At 42.5% G+C, this 16771-nt stretch overlaps 1 protein-coding gene across 8 annotated transcripts in view; it reads left to right on the forward strand.

Moving 5' to 3' along the window:
- Positions 1-16771, forward strand: part of ARMC9 (armadillo repeat containing 9) — a 155786-nt gene that overhangs the window by 18559 nt on the left and 120456 nt on the right. For all 8 annotated transcript variants that reach the window (XM_045078887.1, XM_045078890.1, XM_045078885.1 and 5 more), the window contains exons 5-8: positions 826-981; positions 7339-7431; positions 9138-9162; positions 16376-16533. In XM_045078887.1, coding sequence (XP_044934822.1) covers positions 826-981; positions 7339-7431; positions 9138-9162; positions 16376-16533 — 432 coding nt within the window. The remainder of the gene's footprint in view (positions 1-825; positions 982-7338; positions 7432-9137; positions 9163-16375; positions 16534-16771) is intronic.

Here is a 16771-nt window from a genome sequence, read left to right on the forward strand (position 1 = left end):
TTTCTTTATTTCTGTTTTCTAACTTTTTAATTTTGACATAAGATTAAAAAAAAATCCATTAAACATCATATTTTTTTTAAGCCCAGTGGCCAGAAGAGGGCTTCCCGGTGTAGATGGAGTAAGATGTGTCAAATAGAAGAATACACATCCACAAGGTGCACATAACTGGGGTGGCCAGGTGGTCAGAGAGGGAGAGTACTCGATTCCAGGCTGAGTAGCTCAAGTCCTCCAACCTCACTGAGGCGCTGGAGGAAATCAAAGTTGTTTTGGATCACACATGGAACCAGTGAAGCCCGCAAGAGCAGTCCTTAGTTTGCTTTGTAAAGGAAAGAAAGAATGCCATGGAAGCATCTGTTTCAAAAACCATAAAGGTCCACCTGTTCACCTGTAGACACCTCTCCTGAGGGAATCCTGGAGACACAGCCACATGTTTATGATCTATGACAAGTGGAAACCATGCCCATGTCTAATAATAAGGGAATTGGTTAAATAAATTGTGATAGACCCATGAGATGATATGTTGTCCTGCTGGTAGAAATGATGGTTATGAAGAATTTTAAAGATCTGAGAACGTGATAATTACAAAGTAAAAGGGCAGCAAGTGGAACTGTATATCCAGTTCTCTGAGAGTCATGACAAATTTTGGTCAAGGGGCACATTCGGGGTGGTATTAGAATGACCAGAGACAGCGTGCTTGCTAGGCCGGGTGGGAAGGAAGCCAGCATCGTGGCTGGAACTGGAGGAGCCACGGAGAGAGGATGGGATGGACGGGAGGACTGGGCGTCCAGCATGAGACCCCAAGCGAGCATCTTTCCTTCTTTGCAGGACAAAGAGGACCTGGATGAGAGGATTTCTTATTTCAAAACCTACCTGGAGACCAAAGGGGCAGCATTGAGCCAGACCACGGAGTTTCTCCCATTCTATGCTCTGCCTTTTGTTCCTAACCCCATGGTACACCCCTCGTTTAAAGAGCTCTTCCAGGTGAGTGACCAACCTGATCTGGGGTGGCGTTGCAGTTTCATCTCGTCAGTGCTTGTGGTTTCTGAATGATGCTGTAAAAAACTGAAAATTCGCTTCTGTTTTCAGATAATTTTCTTGGGCGAACTTTTCTTGTGCCATAAAATGTGATTTTTTTTGGGGGGGGGTTGGATTAAGACTTGTTAACCCAGACTAACAGAAAGAACTATCTTTAAGTGTACTTCTTAAAGCATTCCTTGCATACTTTTTCAGTATCGAAAGATAAGTTTTATTTAATTACAGTGCAAATTGGTGGCCTGAAAAGAACTAGGTTATTTTATGTAATTGCTGGCTATATATGTTTTAATTTGTATTAGGAGTCTCACTTACTTGGCACATGTCTGAGGACCTGGTTGTGTACTATTACTTCCTTCAGACTACTTGCCTAAGCTCTTTTCATTGTTTTATTTCAGCACAGTTGACATTTCAGCGTACTATTTATTATCAGTGTGTATCCACTATAGTAATTCTTATTGACTTAGCAAAATTAAGGTGTCCCCTGAGAGGCTTATGAGAACGTGGAAGACTGATGTGAAGGACTGACGCAGTTGCTTTTTCTAAAGCAAGATCTCACACTGTCTCTGAGCATCTCTCTGGAGAGTGCTCATGGGACACGGGACAATGGATGAAACTCCTTTCTTTCCAGACCTGGCATATCTCCGTCTCCTGTTCTGTTATCCTTTAGTTAGACACCTGTCAGCTTTCCTGAAAAGCAGCCCCAAAACTGAAGGCCAGGGAGCTAACTGACTTCATCAAAGCAGGGTTGGCTTGGAGTAGCCAATGTTGAAGTCTGTGCTTGGTTTTCTTTGTCCATTCAAATTTAGTTTTGCCCCTTTCCTCTCTGAGAAGTCTGAAAATATAGAGTGTTTAAGGAAGGGGGTAAAACTTGAAAAGAAATATTGGGCTTTCTCACCGTGAAGACTTCTGTTTATGAAGATGATGGCACAGCCACAGGGCTGGCCTGCAGAGTTCACCCTCATGGGGGGTTATTTTATCCCCCTTTTTTTTCCCTTTTGCTACTCTCTACATACGTTCTTTCAGTAGCCATCACAGGTGCTTGAGTATGTAAACATAATAAAATCTAAAGCTCATATCTTCCTCCTCTTCCTGAGCGTTACAAGGACCTTAGAATGCATTTGCCTCCTTCATCCCCTTCCCAGCTCACATGTTGTTATTGTCAAGTGTTAACACTCATACTTTAACCCCACACACTACAGAATCTTACTACTTTATGCGATCTGAGTGTGTATGGATTTACCCTTCTATTTATCCATAGTTGTGCTTGCTGTTCCATCTCACATTAAGGACCTTCCATGTGTAATCATCTTCTCTGCCTTACGTACGTCCCTTTAGTCTCCTTTAGCTGGAGATCCTTCTTCCCATTCTCGCTTGTCTGAAATGTCTCTGTTGTTTTCTCAGACAGGGTCCAGAATGTAGGTTTACAGCTATTTTCTTTCTTTCTTTCTTCCTTAATTTTTTTTAAAAAAGATTTTATTTATTTATTTGACAGAGATCACAAGCAGGCAGAGAGAGAGAGAGGGAAGCAGGCCCCCTGCTGAGCAGAGAGCCCGATGTGGGACTCGATCCCAGGACCCTGAAATCATGACTTGAGCCGAAGGCAGAGGCTTAACCCACTGAGCCACCCAGGCGCCCTTTCTTTCTGCTTTTAAAAGATTTATTTATTGATTTTGAGAGAGAGTTCGAGAGAGCATGCATGGGGTGGGGAGGGGCAGAGGGAAGAGGGAGTGGGAGAGCATCTCAAGCAAACTCCATGCTGAGCTCAGAGCCCAGTGTGGGCTGGATCTCACAACCCTGAGATCATAACCTCAGCTGAAACCAAGAGTTGGATGCCCAACCCACTGAGCCACCCAGGCGCCCCAGACAGCTATTTTCTTTTATGACGTTGAAGGTGATGTTATCACCTTGCTTCCGTTGTTGCTGTTGGAGGTTGGCCATCATTCCAATTGCTCTTCCCACGTAGGTAATCTGTCTTGTTTCTCTGACCTTTGAGGTTGTGTAATTTTACTGTGGCATGTCTAGGGGTAGATTTCTATTTTCACTTGGGATTTGCTGAGCTTTCTGGATGTGACGTTTTGTATCTTTCAACAGCTCTGGAAAATTCTGTTTCCTCTTCATATATTGTCTCTTCTCTTTATTATTTTTATTGGATGTCTGATTAAATCTATATTTAATCTACATATCTGATTAAATCTGCATTAGACTTGCTTCTTCTGTCCTTTTTTCTTTTTTCATTTAAAAAATTTGTGGTGAAATACACAAAAATAAAATTTACCATCTCAACCATTGTGAAATGCACAGGTTAGCAGAGTCAAGGATGTTCCCAGTTTGTGCCCTCCATGTCTTTTAAAATCTTGTATTTTCCATCTTGCGATTTCTGTGTTCTGGGTGGACTGTGTTCTGGGTGATTTATTCACACCTGTCTTCAGACAGTCTAATTTGTTCTTTAATCTCTTCTTTGAATTTGTAATTTCGGTTACTAACTTTTACTAATGGAAGTTCTTTTTGTTTTTTAATTCATGTTTATTGGGTCATTTTTTTTTAAAGATTTTATTTCTTTATTTGACAGAGGGAGAGATCACAAATAGAGAGGCAGGCAGAGAGGGGGAAGCAGGTTCCCCCTTGAGCAGAGAGCCTGATGTGGGGCTCAATCCCAGAACCCTGGGATCATGACCCGAGCCGAAGGCAGAGGCTTTAACCCACTGAGCCACCCAGGTGCCCCTGGGTCATTTTTTATAGTCTCTTATTTTTTGCTCATATTTTCAAGCCTTTCTTTTTATTTTTTTACCATATTATACATCAGCAGCCTTTGTAGATTTGTTCCTGCTGAGTTTAATATCTGCTGGTTCTCATCCACTGTGCCTTATATCTCTTTTTTGAGGGAAAAAAAAGTTATTTTGAGTTTTGACAATGAGTTTATTTTATTTGGGACTTGTGGGAATTTTTTGAGGCCTGAGTGGAGTTTGGTTCTTTCAGAGAAGATCTGCATTTGCATCTCTCAGTCATCTAAGGCATTACCAACTCAGGATCATTTTAAATTGAATTTCTTTGCTCAAGGCTTTGGGAACCACATAGATAATTTCAGTTTAGGCTGCAATTTTGTGTGTGCGTGTGTGTGGTTATGAAGTTTCAAATGAGGTTTTTTTCCCCTCTTCTACCTAATGTCGAGGTCAAGACAGGTAGATTTCCTTGCTATAGCCTTCTAGGCAGTAAATTGGCTTGTCCTTGACTTTTTCCTGATGGTATAGACTTTTTCCTGATGGTATAGAGAGTGAGTGCATGAAATGGGGGAGGGCAGAGGGAGAAGCAGACTCCCTGCTAATCAGGGAGCGCGATATAAGACTTGATCCCAGGACTTTGGGATCATGACCTTAGCCGAGGGCAGACACTTAACCAACCAAGCCAACCAGATGCCCTGGGATCCCAGTTTTATGCCAGGGTCTCCTATTAGATTGCTTACTATGAGTGGATCCTAGTGTCTACTGTCTTCTGTACCATGACAGCTCTTAGAACTGAGGTGTAAAGTCTTCTAGACTCTGAGTTATCCTTAGAGTGAAAACTGTCATTTTTAGCCTCTGCTTTTCCTTTCTTGCCACTTGAGGATGGATTTTAAAATATGGTTAACTTATCCAGCTTTTTTAGTTGTTTTCCTTGCTTTTTTAGGTTATCTTTTCTGCTGAGAGGTCATGAAAGGAAATTCCTTTGTAGAGATTGAAATGAGCTCTTTTCAACAAATTATTTGTCAGTGAGCATCTCTTTGAAGACATATTTAGGTATTGATCACTTCCAGAAAAACTTTTGGGCACTTAGGTGCCAGGAACCAAGTCAAGCTTAATTAGAAAATGGAAAGAAATGGAAGGAATTCTTGTGGGCTCTGTGAGGGAGAGAGGGGCAGTGGGTAGGCCAAGAGAGGCAAGCATGGAGCTGTCGCCTTCTTTCCACAAGAATACCATGCTTTTATTTATTTCATATATTAGGGTTCTGGGCAAGATTTTGAATGATCAGAAGCATTTTGCTATTGGAAAACAAGTCAGACAATCACTCATCTAGTGTAAAGTCTATATTCTACAAGTGGAAAGACTATGATGTGAAGAGCAGGAGTGACTTAGTGCAGGCAGGAGAACCAGCCCAGTGCTTCCCCCGCGCCATGGGAGCTGGGCAGTCAGGTGCCTACCAGACTTGGGAAATGTTCTTGTTCTCAAGGCAGAAAGCACAGAAAAATAAGAGCAGTCAAGAAAAAAAAAAGGGGGGGGGGGATTCACTGCCCAGAGAGATATTATCCCAGTCTTCTCCTTGTCATTAGCAGAGCGTCATGAGGTAAACAGTTAAATTGAAAATATATGCTTGTTGGTTATACAACATAGTAATCAGCAACAGAGCCATTTAACTGAAAGTCTACATGTCCCAAATATTTTGTTTTGTTTGTTTTTTTTTAAGACATCTTCATTTCTGTTAGCCAACATAGTAGTCCTTCCCTGCAGTTCTCTTTTACGTGGTTGAGTGCAGAAGCCTTGAGCGGTAGCGTGCTGTACTAGTCTCCCAGAGCTGCTGGAACCAAAGGCCACAGACCAGGTGCCTTAAACAACAGAATCTTACTGTCTCCCAGTTCATGAGGCTGGAGGTCTGAAATCAAGGTTTTGGCAGAGCCGTGCTCCCTGTGAAGCCTCTAGGGGAGGATCCTTCCTTGCCTCTCATGGCTTCTGGTAGCCTCAAATGTCCCTTGGCTTGTAGCAGCTTAACTCTAGTCCCGTCTTTATGGGCCCACCTTCTCTCTGTGTCTGTGTCTAAATTTTCCTTCTCAGAAGGACACCAGTCTTGTTGCACTAAGGGCCCACCCTATTCCAGCATGACCTCATCTTAAGTAATTACATCTACAACAACCCTGTTCCAATGATATCATGTTCAGAGGGGGCTAGGACTTCAGCATATCTTTTTAGGGGACACAATTCAACCCATAACACACATACATTGTAACTAAAGCTATCATGCCACATCAGGGAATTACACAATCTTTTTAAAATATGAGAATATTGGGGCACCTGGGTGGTTCAGAGGGTTAAAGCCTCTGCCTTCGGCTCAGGTCATGATCCCAGGGACCTGGCATTGAGCCCCATATCAGGCTCTCTGCTCAGCAGGGAGACTGCTTCCCCCTCTATCTGCCTGCCTCTCTGCCTACTTGTGGTCTCTGTCTGTCAAATAAATAAAATCTTAAAAAAAAAAAATGAGAGTATTTTTTCAAAAAGCCAGATGATGCCCTGGGTAGAATAGGTGATGTGAGGGCATGGATAAGGGCACAGAGCTGGGGAGGGGAAGCGGGGAAGGACTGGGGTCTGGGGCAGGGGTCAGGGCCTAAGAGGTAAGTATCAAGGAATTTTTAGAGATCTTCCTTCTTTTATGTGGAACTTCTTGGTTTGGGTGTAGATATTTTTTATATAAAGACTGTAAAGAAAATTGTCCTAAGAAAGATAATTGCTTGTAACACTTTTTCTTTTACTAGTTAAGTCATTATTTTTTCCTTCTCAATGAACATTATTTGAGATAAGTAATTTATTATTAAAAGACAAATCAAACTGAAAGTATATCATAAATACTGACATGATGGGTTATTTGAGGCAAATAACAGCTTCTGTCTTTTTTTTTTTCTTCTTACCTAGATGAAGTTTATGGTGGGGCGTCTAGGTGGCTCATTCGTTAGGCATCTGCCTTCAGCTCAGGTCATGATCCCAGGGTCCTGGGAAGGAGCCCCACATTGGGCTCCCTGCTCAGCGGGAAGCCTGCTTCTCCTCCCACTCCCCTGCTTGTGTTTCCTCTCTTGCTGTCTCTCTCTATGTCCAATAAATAAAATCTTAAAAAAAAGAAGAAGAAGAAATAGATGTGGTTTATGGAAATGAGTCTTTCTGTTTGGGAAACTCTCAGGAACTGAATGATAATTGTGTGTGCCTGCCAGCACCGTGTGTGCTTCCACGATTCTGAATTCTGTTTGGCCTTCCACCTAATAAGCTTGTTTGTCATGCTTGGGCTTAAATCACATGAAATATTCAAATCACATACAGGGCTCTTTTTTCCTTGTTTATGAAAGAACTCCATTCTTTCCTCCTGCTGTGGGTATTTGAATCTTTTATAAATGAATTGGTCAGATGTCCAAAAACCTAGTTTTCACAGCATCGCACCATCGGCAAGGCATTGAGCTTTTGATTTCAGTAACTGTTGGATGGGGTTATTTAAACCAAAGGCCACAATTTGCCAGTGCTCTTGGCACTTAATGATCTACGGCTTTTATCATTTTTTCTTTTTTTATTTCAGGACTCTTGGACTCCAGAATTAAAGTTGAAGTTGGAAAAGTTTCTGGCTTTAATTTTTAAGGCCAGTAACACGCCGAAGCTTTTAACATTATACGTATCCTTTCCAAGCTGATGGAGACCCCCTGTGGTGCGGGAGGGGCACACTGGTTTAGGCACCACTGAGATGGGGATTTAACTGTTAGTGTTGGCTTTCATATTTTCAAGGTGAATGAGGCGCTCATGGGAGAGTGTGTCAAGGCCCATGAAGAGAATTCCAGGTAGAGGAAATAGCTCATGTGAAAGGACTGAGACGGTATATTTGGGAATTCAGTATTGCTGGACCTGAAGAATAGAAAATTAGAGACTAGGGAGGGCCCCAGGCCCAAAGCTTTGTGTGAGGTCTCGTAAGTCAAGAGAAGCCTTTGAAGCCTTTTAGTAGAAGAATATCATGCTCATATTTACATGTGAAAAAAAAATCACTCCTTTTTACTCCTGATTATAAAATTGATCATATTCCTCATAGAAAATTTAGAAAGCACAGAAATGCATTTGTATATATACATACACCCAAAATATGTAATGTTTACATAAACAGATATCTGTACATGTGTGTGTTTTTAAATACTTTTATCAAATGAAGAGAACATTTCTCCATATCATTAAATACTCTTCAAAGATAGACTGTTTCCTCAAAAGTTGAAATATAGAGTTACCATATGACCCAGCATTTCCTCTCGTGGCTTTATACCCAAGGGAACTGAAAACCTATGTCCATATGACAACATGTACACAAATGTTCACAGCAGCATTATTCAAAAGAGCCAGAAAGCGAAAACAACCCAAATGTCTCTCAAGGGGTGAATTGATAGCTAAGATGCAGCATACCCGTATAATGGAATATCACTCAGATGTGTAAAGGAATGAAGTCCTGACAGACAGATACTACAATGCGGATGAACTTTGAAAACATCGTGCTGAGGGAAGGAAGCCAGGCATGAGAGGCTGCATATTATATGATTCCGTGTATATGAAATGTCTAGAAGAGGCAAATCACCAAAGACAGTAGAGAGCGATTGCCCAAGGCCAGGGAGGGTAGGGGAAATGGGGATGACTCCTAATGAGTACAGAGTTTTTTGGGGGGGGGTTGATAAGAATGTTCTAGAATTAATTGTAGTGATGGTTGCACCACTCTGTGAATATACTGAAAACCAATGAAATACATACTTGAAATGAGTGAGTTCTATGTGAATTATATCTGAGTAAAGCTGTTACTAAAAAAAATTAAGAAAGCCCAAACCAAACAAGTTATGTATTTTGCCTTCAGCCATGTGGCCCAATGTGTGGGAGCTGAGATTGAAACTCAGGCAGTCTGGCTCCAGAGTGTGATCTCAGCTACAGTGTTTTGCTGTTGTCATCCCGATCTCAGTTTTCTTAGGGTAGAGCTCTAAAATGGAAGTGACAGAGTTGAAGTGTATAAGTTCAGTTTGCATTTTTAGTAGAATGTTTGGTAGCAGTGGGGCGGTCTTTGGAAGAGGGCAGGGAGGCTGCTTAGGGTGCTGTTGAAACAGCACAAGACTTGCACTACACAGCAGGAATTGAGCTGGAGAGGAGAGGAGTCACTTGAGAGTGAGGGATCCAAGTACTGAGAAGTCTGTAACTGTCTCAGCTCCTTACAGCTACATTAGGAATCGGCCTTCAGTGTCATGAGAATTCTCCCTTATACCTTTGGTAAGGCTCTTTCTTAGACTGGCCACACAGTGTGAGAGACCCTGAGGACTTTATCCTCAATGCCTGTTTTCCTCAACCTTTTTCTCATCCCAGAAGGAGAATGGACAAAGTAACAAAGGTAAATCATCTAGATTAACATTTTTTATTGCTTAATTTTTATTTTTTAAAAGATTTATTTATTTACTTATTTTGGGAAGAGAGAGCGAGCGCGCACGCGCAAGCAAGCGAGCAGGGGGAAGGGGCAGAAGGAGAGGAAGAGAGAGCCTCAAGCAAATTCCAAGCTAAGCACAGAGCCCAGTGTGGGGCTCCATCTTATGACACAGATCACAACCTGGGCTAAAACCAACACTCGGTCGTTTACTAGACTGAGCCACCCAAGCACCCCTAGATTAACATTTTTAAAGAACAGTTTTGCCAACTCAAAAGTTTTGACTCATTTTTGAGTAGTGAGATAGGAACAGAGATGGAGAAAATGTGTGAACTTGGTGAACAAAGGCTTTAAAAGTCTAAATTATTTTTTTAATTATGAAAAGTCTAAATATTTATGAAGTGCTTTGCAATCAAGTTTATCTGAGGTTCCTTGAGGCCCCTCTACAGGAGGACTGGTGGATCAGGTAACCCAGATGCGAAGAGATGAAGGGAATCCAGGCCCTGCCCCAAGGGACAGAACTGCAGCAGCACAGCCAGAAGATACTGTGTAGCCCGGGGTGGGGGGCAGGAAGGAATCATTTTAGTATCTTCACTCTTACCTTGAACTAGTATGTGGGGTCTTACTAGTTTTTAGCATAAAATTATGGTTTTCCATTATTAGCTTTTTTTTTTTTTTTTAAATACCAGAACTGTTCATTTTTCAGTAAGGTGAGAAAAATATGAAGTCAGTAGCTGGTCAGCCCTTGACACAAGGGTTTGTAAAAACAACAACAACAAAACAAATAGTGACCACATTGTGGCTCTTTGCCTGAGCTTTGGCTTTGATGCTACATTAGGAGACTGCTGAAATGTTGGAAAGGGTGCGTGAAGTGTTTCATGCCTGTCTAAGTTCTGGTGTCAGTGCCCAGCAGGTGGAGTTTTACCACGTGAAATAGCACATTGGCCCTTCCCAAGGCAGGGTAATGTTAGAGGGGATTGCAAAACTTTCTGCCATTGTTTCTCCGTGGTTTTTTGGTTTTTCTTTTTTTTTTTTAGAGAGTTAAAGTTTTATAAAAAAAAAAAAGAAAAAGAAAAGAAACATTGGTAAATTATTTAGCTCTTTGCTTTCCAGGGAGTTGACAGAGGAACGTTTTACATTTGACACACAAGGAGGGAGGCAGTAGCTTTGGATGCGGGAAGTCTGAATGCCTGTTTCTGCCTTGTGTGGCAGTGCATGTCCCCAGCGGTTCTGCCACCCTCCTGCCCCCCGTAGCTCAGAGGGACAGGACCCACTGATCCTTCACAGGGGAGCATCGGTCCGTGCCTGAGCACAGAGGAGCTGGGCCACAGATGTGGCCTTGTGGGGTCAACATGGAATGCTTCAGGGGTCAGCAGTCCCGTAGCCTTGGGGCTCACTGAGGCTGCTCTGCCCCCAGGGTAGTTGTGCCCGAGGATGAGTCCCAGCAGATTTCCTCAGCTCCTCAGGCTTGCTCCCTGAGGGGTTAGTACAGTTCCCGGGTCTTGGCTGGCATGGGTCCCTTGCCAGTTTTCTCTTATTAGCAACAATGGGAAATTTTTTTTAAAACAATTTATTTATCCATTTTTAGAGATGGAAAGAGAATGTGAGTGGGGGCAGGGTCAGAGGGAGAGGAACTGAGGATTACGCCACCAGAATTTACCAAAGGTGTAAATTTCCCTTTCCCATCTTCAAGCAGACCCCGTGCTGAGCATAGAGCCCAGTGCGGGGTTCAGTCCCAGGACCCCAAGGTCATGAACTGAGGCAAAACCAAGAGTCATCACTTAGCCATCGGAGCTACCCAGGTGCCCCCAGAGCGGTGGGAATTCATACACTGAGCTGGGCCTTTGGGTCCTGCCCCGTGACTCCCGGAAATGCGCTTTCGCCCCACTGTTTCTGTTTCTGTTACAAGCTAGTGCACCGCCTCAGGCTTCGTGGCTTTAAAACAACAATGTCCATTTATATCATCATCATCATCATCATGCGTGGTATGGAAGTCGTGTGCTCAGGCACTTCTCCCTCCATGTCTCGTGGATGCAGACGGAGCCTGGCGGAGCCATCTTCACGGCTTCCTCACCCACGCGCTCAAGTCTGAGGCCCTTGTCTGGAACATCTGTGTGGCCTGGGCTTCCTCGTGGCATGGTGGCTGAGCTCGAAGGGCGAATGTCCCCAGACAGAGCCAGTGGAAGCCATGTCATCTTTTCTAAACCAGCCTTTCAAGGAACTCAGTGTCATCTGTGTTGTATTCTCATTAGAAGCAATTCCTGGGGTGCCTGAGTGGCTCAGTGGGTTAAAGCCTCTGCCTTCAGCTCAGGTCATGATCCCAGGGTCCTAGGATCGAGCCCCGCATCCGGCTCTCAGCTCAGCAGGGAGCCTGCTTCCTTCTCTCTCTCTGCCTGCCTCTCTGCCTACTTGTGATCTTTGTCTGTCAAATAAATAAAATAAAATATTAAAAAAAAAAAGAAGAAGAAGCAATTCCCAAGGCCAGCCTGCATACAGGGGAAGGAAAATGGCCTTCCACCTCTGGACAGAAAGGAGTGTCAAAGACGGGGCAATCGTTTGAAAACCACTACCCTACCTGCATCCTTTGAGTTTCAGAAAATTGCCTTAGTTCTTGATTGAATCTGTTTGGTCCATGTTCAGATTCTGTCTTTGAGCTCCTAGGTGCTGGTGGAGGGAAAGGTGGTGGAAAGCCTCCTGGATTCCTGAGCCCCAGCATACCCTGCGGTTTCAGAGGCTAGCCAGATAGGAACCACTGAGAAGTGGCCCAATTTCATAGATAAAATAAATCTGCGAGGGCATGAGCCTGTGTTTTTCTATAGATCTTTCCTTTGGATTTCAGCAAGGAGACCAGGGTGTTTGAGCTTTCTTTTGGTTTGATTTTAATTGAGTTTGCTGAGGAAGCCAAGCAGAATGTGTGTGGAATTGAGACCAGCAGACACAGCATGTGTCGGTGGCTGAATGAGGTGTTGCCATGGAGACCAAAGGTTAGCCCCCTTGGGCACTGGTGTCAGGGGCTCCAGATTGGCCTGTGTCTGCACTTTGTCCCCTCCTCCCACACTTATAGCTGCAGTGGTCACAAAGCCCAGACATGCCACCAGTTTAATTTAATTGTGGACTTAGGTGTTGTTTTTACATTGAATGGTTGGGCAAGTCATTATTCTGTGTAGGAAGGGTTCATGGACAAGCTGATTTCCATAAGCGTTGAAGGAGGCTAGAAAAGTGCTTGGAGTGGAAAATTCTCTCAAAAGGAATTATATTTTAAAATGGAGTTAGAAGAAAAATTCAGGTTGGAAGTACAGCATATTGTGTTATTATTTTATCTGGCCATCTAAAAAAAGGTAGAGAAATGGTATCTTTTAGCATTTTTGCCATTAATTGATTTGATCCCTTCAGAAAATGATCAGCTGACCATTTTTCTGGAATATAGAGCCCTAAATGGTATTTTTAAAATGATGACTTAGGGGCGCCTGGGTGGCTCTGTGGGTTAAAGCCTCTGCCTTCAGCTCAGGTCATGATCCCAGGGTCCTGGGATCGAGCCCCGCATCAGGCTCTCTGCTCCGTGGAGAGCCTGCTTCCTCCTGTCTCTCTGCCTGTCTCTCTGCCTGCCTCTCTGCCTGCCTCTCTGCCTACTTGTCATCTCTGTCTATCAAATAAATAAATAAAACCTTTAAAAAACAAATAAAAAAAATAAAATTATGACTTATATTCATGGTTATACATCATAACTTTCTTAATCCAGCACTTATGGATTAGCAGAATAGCAAAGGGCTGATTTATATCTGAATACTAGGAAGAGAGTATATTGTATTGTAAAGTTAAAGTGATTGATTATAGATTTTTAGATATTGGAAAAAGAGTTCCATATTTTAAAATGTATCATTTTGTCTTGAGCAACAAAGGGATCTCTAAAATTAAATCTCATCTACTTAAAAGGAAATGTTAAGAGAAAGCTTGAGGCTTGGCCGCAGGGGAGATCTCTATCACTTTTGTTACTGTTTCAGCGCATGCTGGAATGATCCAGAACCTTTCTGTGACCTTAACCCACATTCTTTTAATTGTATATATACATCTCACTGTTTAAAACTTGAGATGTAGTTCTTTGGATTTTGGTACAAATTATGTCAGTTTTGAAATACAAAGAGTCCCAGTAAATGTCACTGGCATGACTAAGACAGTTTCATTAATATAACACGGAATTTATAATGACTCCTCTCCACTAAAACTTGAGCTCTTGCATGACAAGGGATCTTGGCTCAGATGTCCTTGTCTCATAAAATTTTTGAAAAGGAAAAAAGAGTCAAAGTTCTTTTTAATGCTCAGAAATAAAGTTGAGATCTTAGTTAGAGCTGTGACCCCAGTAGCTTCCACTAACAGTCATGTCCTGTTTGCAGGCGGCTAAGGTGTCTGCATGGTCAGCAGGCTCTTCTGCTGACTGGTGTATTTGAACTGGTCACAACTATTTCAGCCCAGCTGCCCACTTCTCTCCTTCCTATGGTTGCTGGCAGTTAGGTCTCTCTACCCTCGGATGTACCATTCTTTGGAATTATCATAAATTCCAATTCTGGGATGCCAAGGCAGAAGTGCCACAGTAAAAGTGCCACACTAAAAGTGCCATTTAGCTAATGGCACAGTGAGTTTTTGAGTTTCCAAGTTTCCAAGTAGGAGTGTTCCTTTCTACAGTCTCCTTTCAAGAGGACGACTTTGGTGACAATATAAAATTTATCATCAATATAAAAATTGATGATTTGTGAGGTCATTTGTCCCAGTTAATGGGTTTTGGTACTTCATTCATCATCTGCCACTTGGTACGCATTGAGAAAGTTTGCATGGATGCTCTCTAATTGTCATTACTAATGGAATTATGAACCAACCTGTAGAATTTTCATCATCGGAAGTTCTAGTTTATGTAATCGAGAATTTTGTACATTTAAAAATCCTTAAAAATATTTAGCATAGGAAGATGATAGTGACTCCTTCTCTCTAATAATATTTAAGTAAAAACTTGATAAATGATTTCCAGAGATGTTCTCCAAAGATTGAATACTGGATGTAAAATCATGCTGGAAGAGTTTTTAAAGTTATCTTTCAATACTGAGATTTGAAGATGCTAAACAATAATAATATTAGTTCATTATGTGATATTTTGAGTTTTAATAGTTAAGATACTTCTACACATAATCATGAAATAAAGTGTTTGAAATATAGTTTGTGCACGATCTTGATGGCTCTTTAGAACAGTAAGAGGAATAGACGAGTTAGGATGGCCGTTCTCAAACGTGTGGTTTGTGTCTGAGCCACATGGGGACTTGTTGACACTGTCATTTCTCAGCTCCCAGCCCATACCCACAAAATCAGAATCTCTGGAAGTGAAGCTTGATCATCTTTATTTTTGGATGATTCTGACATATTTCAAACATTGTGTCCTGCTGTTCTCCAGTGTAACTTCTGGTTTTTTCAAGTTCTCTTCTTGCATAGAAATACATTTAGAAGATCTTGGGCCCTTCGCATAGAGGAAATAATAGTAATTGCTACCACTTATTGACTACCTCCCATGGGCCATTGGTGAACTAGGCACTTGGATGTATCTGTCCATTTAATTCTCCCAATGATTTGGTTTTGTATGTGTGCTTTTTAAAAAATTGAATACATTGTTTCTTACATTAATACTGCGTTGTATTAGTTTCAGGTATACAATACTCGGTGTTCACCTGGATAGGTGTTGCCCCCATCTGTCACCATACAGTGTTATTACAATATTATTGACTGTATTCCCTGTGCTGTACAATCCCACAATAACTCTTCAAGGTCATTACTATCATCACCATTTCATAGGTTAAGATATAAAAATGAGGGATGCCTGCGCGGCTGGGTTGGTTAAGTGTCCGAATCTTGATTTCAGCTCAGGTGATGGTCTCAGGGTCATGAGATTGAGCCCCTTGTTGGGCATGGAGCTGCTTAAGATTCTCTTGCTCCCTCTGCTTCACTTCCCCCTTGCATGTGCACATGTGTGTGTATCCTTTCTTTGTCTCTTTAAAAAAAAAAAAAAAATAGAAGGACACCTGGGCGGCTCAGTTGGTTAAATGTCTGCCTTCAAGTTCAGGTCATGATCCCAGTGCCCTGGGATCGAGCCCTGCATCGGGCTCCCTGCTCAGCTTGAGCCTGCTTCTCCCTCTCCCTCTGCTTGCTGCTCTGCCTACTTGTGCTGTCTATCAAATAAATAAAATCTTAAAAAAAAAAAAAAAGAAAGAAATGAGTATCACAGAAGTTAAGTGTCTTGCCCAAGATATCCAGCAAGAAAGTGGTAGAGAAGGGGCTTGAGCCCAGGCCTTTATGATTTTAAAATCTCTCCCTGTATGGATGAAATGTGTTCTAAAACAATGACTTTTAAGTATTACACGGTCCCTGGATTGGGACAGGAGGTAGTTAAACTTGGGTCTGGGGGCAGTGTCATTTCCTTTGATGCAAACTTAGCTTTCTGGGACAGAGGGAAGTAAGAGAGGGCAAAGGAGTGTTGACACTGATGAAGATTTGCTATTCCAGCTGTGTCCTGGGTGGTATGGCCATCAAGTGCTGCCCCTGCTGGGGAGTCCAAGAAGAGAGCCCTAGCACCTTCCAAAGCTGCCTGCTCTAAGGCCCAGTCGGGCGGTTTGTGCTTTATCAAGCTGACAAAGTGAGCACCTGGAACCTTACCTAATTCTGGATTCTCACTTTCTCAGCATTAGTCAAGTAGCCTAACCTTTATTTAAAATGAAGAACTGTCCTGCAGATACTTTCTCTCCCCTAGACAACCTCACGGGGCAAAAATAGGGAAAAGACGCAGGTCTGGTTCATCCAGTTTGTGAGCTGATTATGGAAAGAAACACTGAGTTTGTTTCTTGTTCATAGAACAACTAAAAGAAATTGCATGGAGTTCAGTCAAGGAAATAGATTGTGAGGAAACCAGTGATGGGTCAGTTGAACTACCAGAGATAAGAAATTGAAAATCAGTGGTTACAGAGCACTTGGTAATTAAACACTTGGAGAAATAGCAGCAAAGCGGTAACCATGAATAATGTCAAGTTCATTGTGATAGCAAAATATTCTGAAAGTAGACACGATACTCCCTTGAGAAGAATATGACTATTTTGTATTTTTGTGGGGTTTTTGTACTGTTGTTTTGTTTGAATATATATTGTCTTCCCAGATGTGTCCCAGCAGCTCCACCAGCAGCTGGTAGAAGCTGAACGGAGATCCATGACGTACCTGAAGCGGTACAATAAGATCCAGGCGGACTACCACAATCTCATCGGGGTCACAGCAGAGCTGGTGGATTCTCTGGAGGCCACAGTCAGTGGCAAGATGGTAAGAAAGATCCCCAGTTGCTTGTGTGTCTGTTAGGAGCTAAAGAAGTGCTAAGAGCATGAACTCTGTTGATAATGGGATTCCTGGCCACTCCCGGCCAGTGACACTTGCCCCCCTGTGCCTCACAAAGCCAAGTGCAGAAAGGAGACCACATGACATCCCCCACCAGTTATTGTGCTGCTCGCAGTATTTTATCCATTTTTCGTGACACGCTGTCGACCACATCATTATTCCTCTG

This window comes from Mustela putorius, unplaced genomic scaffold (assembly GCF_011764305.1).
Source record: "Mustela putorius furo isolate JIRA1106 unplaced genomic scaffold, ASM1176430v1.1 tig00000275_pilon_pilon_pilon, whole genome shotgun sequence".
NCBI classification, from domain to species: Eukaryota; Metazoa; Chordata; class Mammalia; order Carnivora; family Mustelidae; genus Mustela; species Mustela putorius.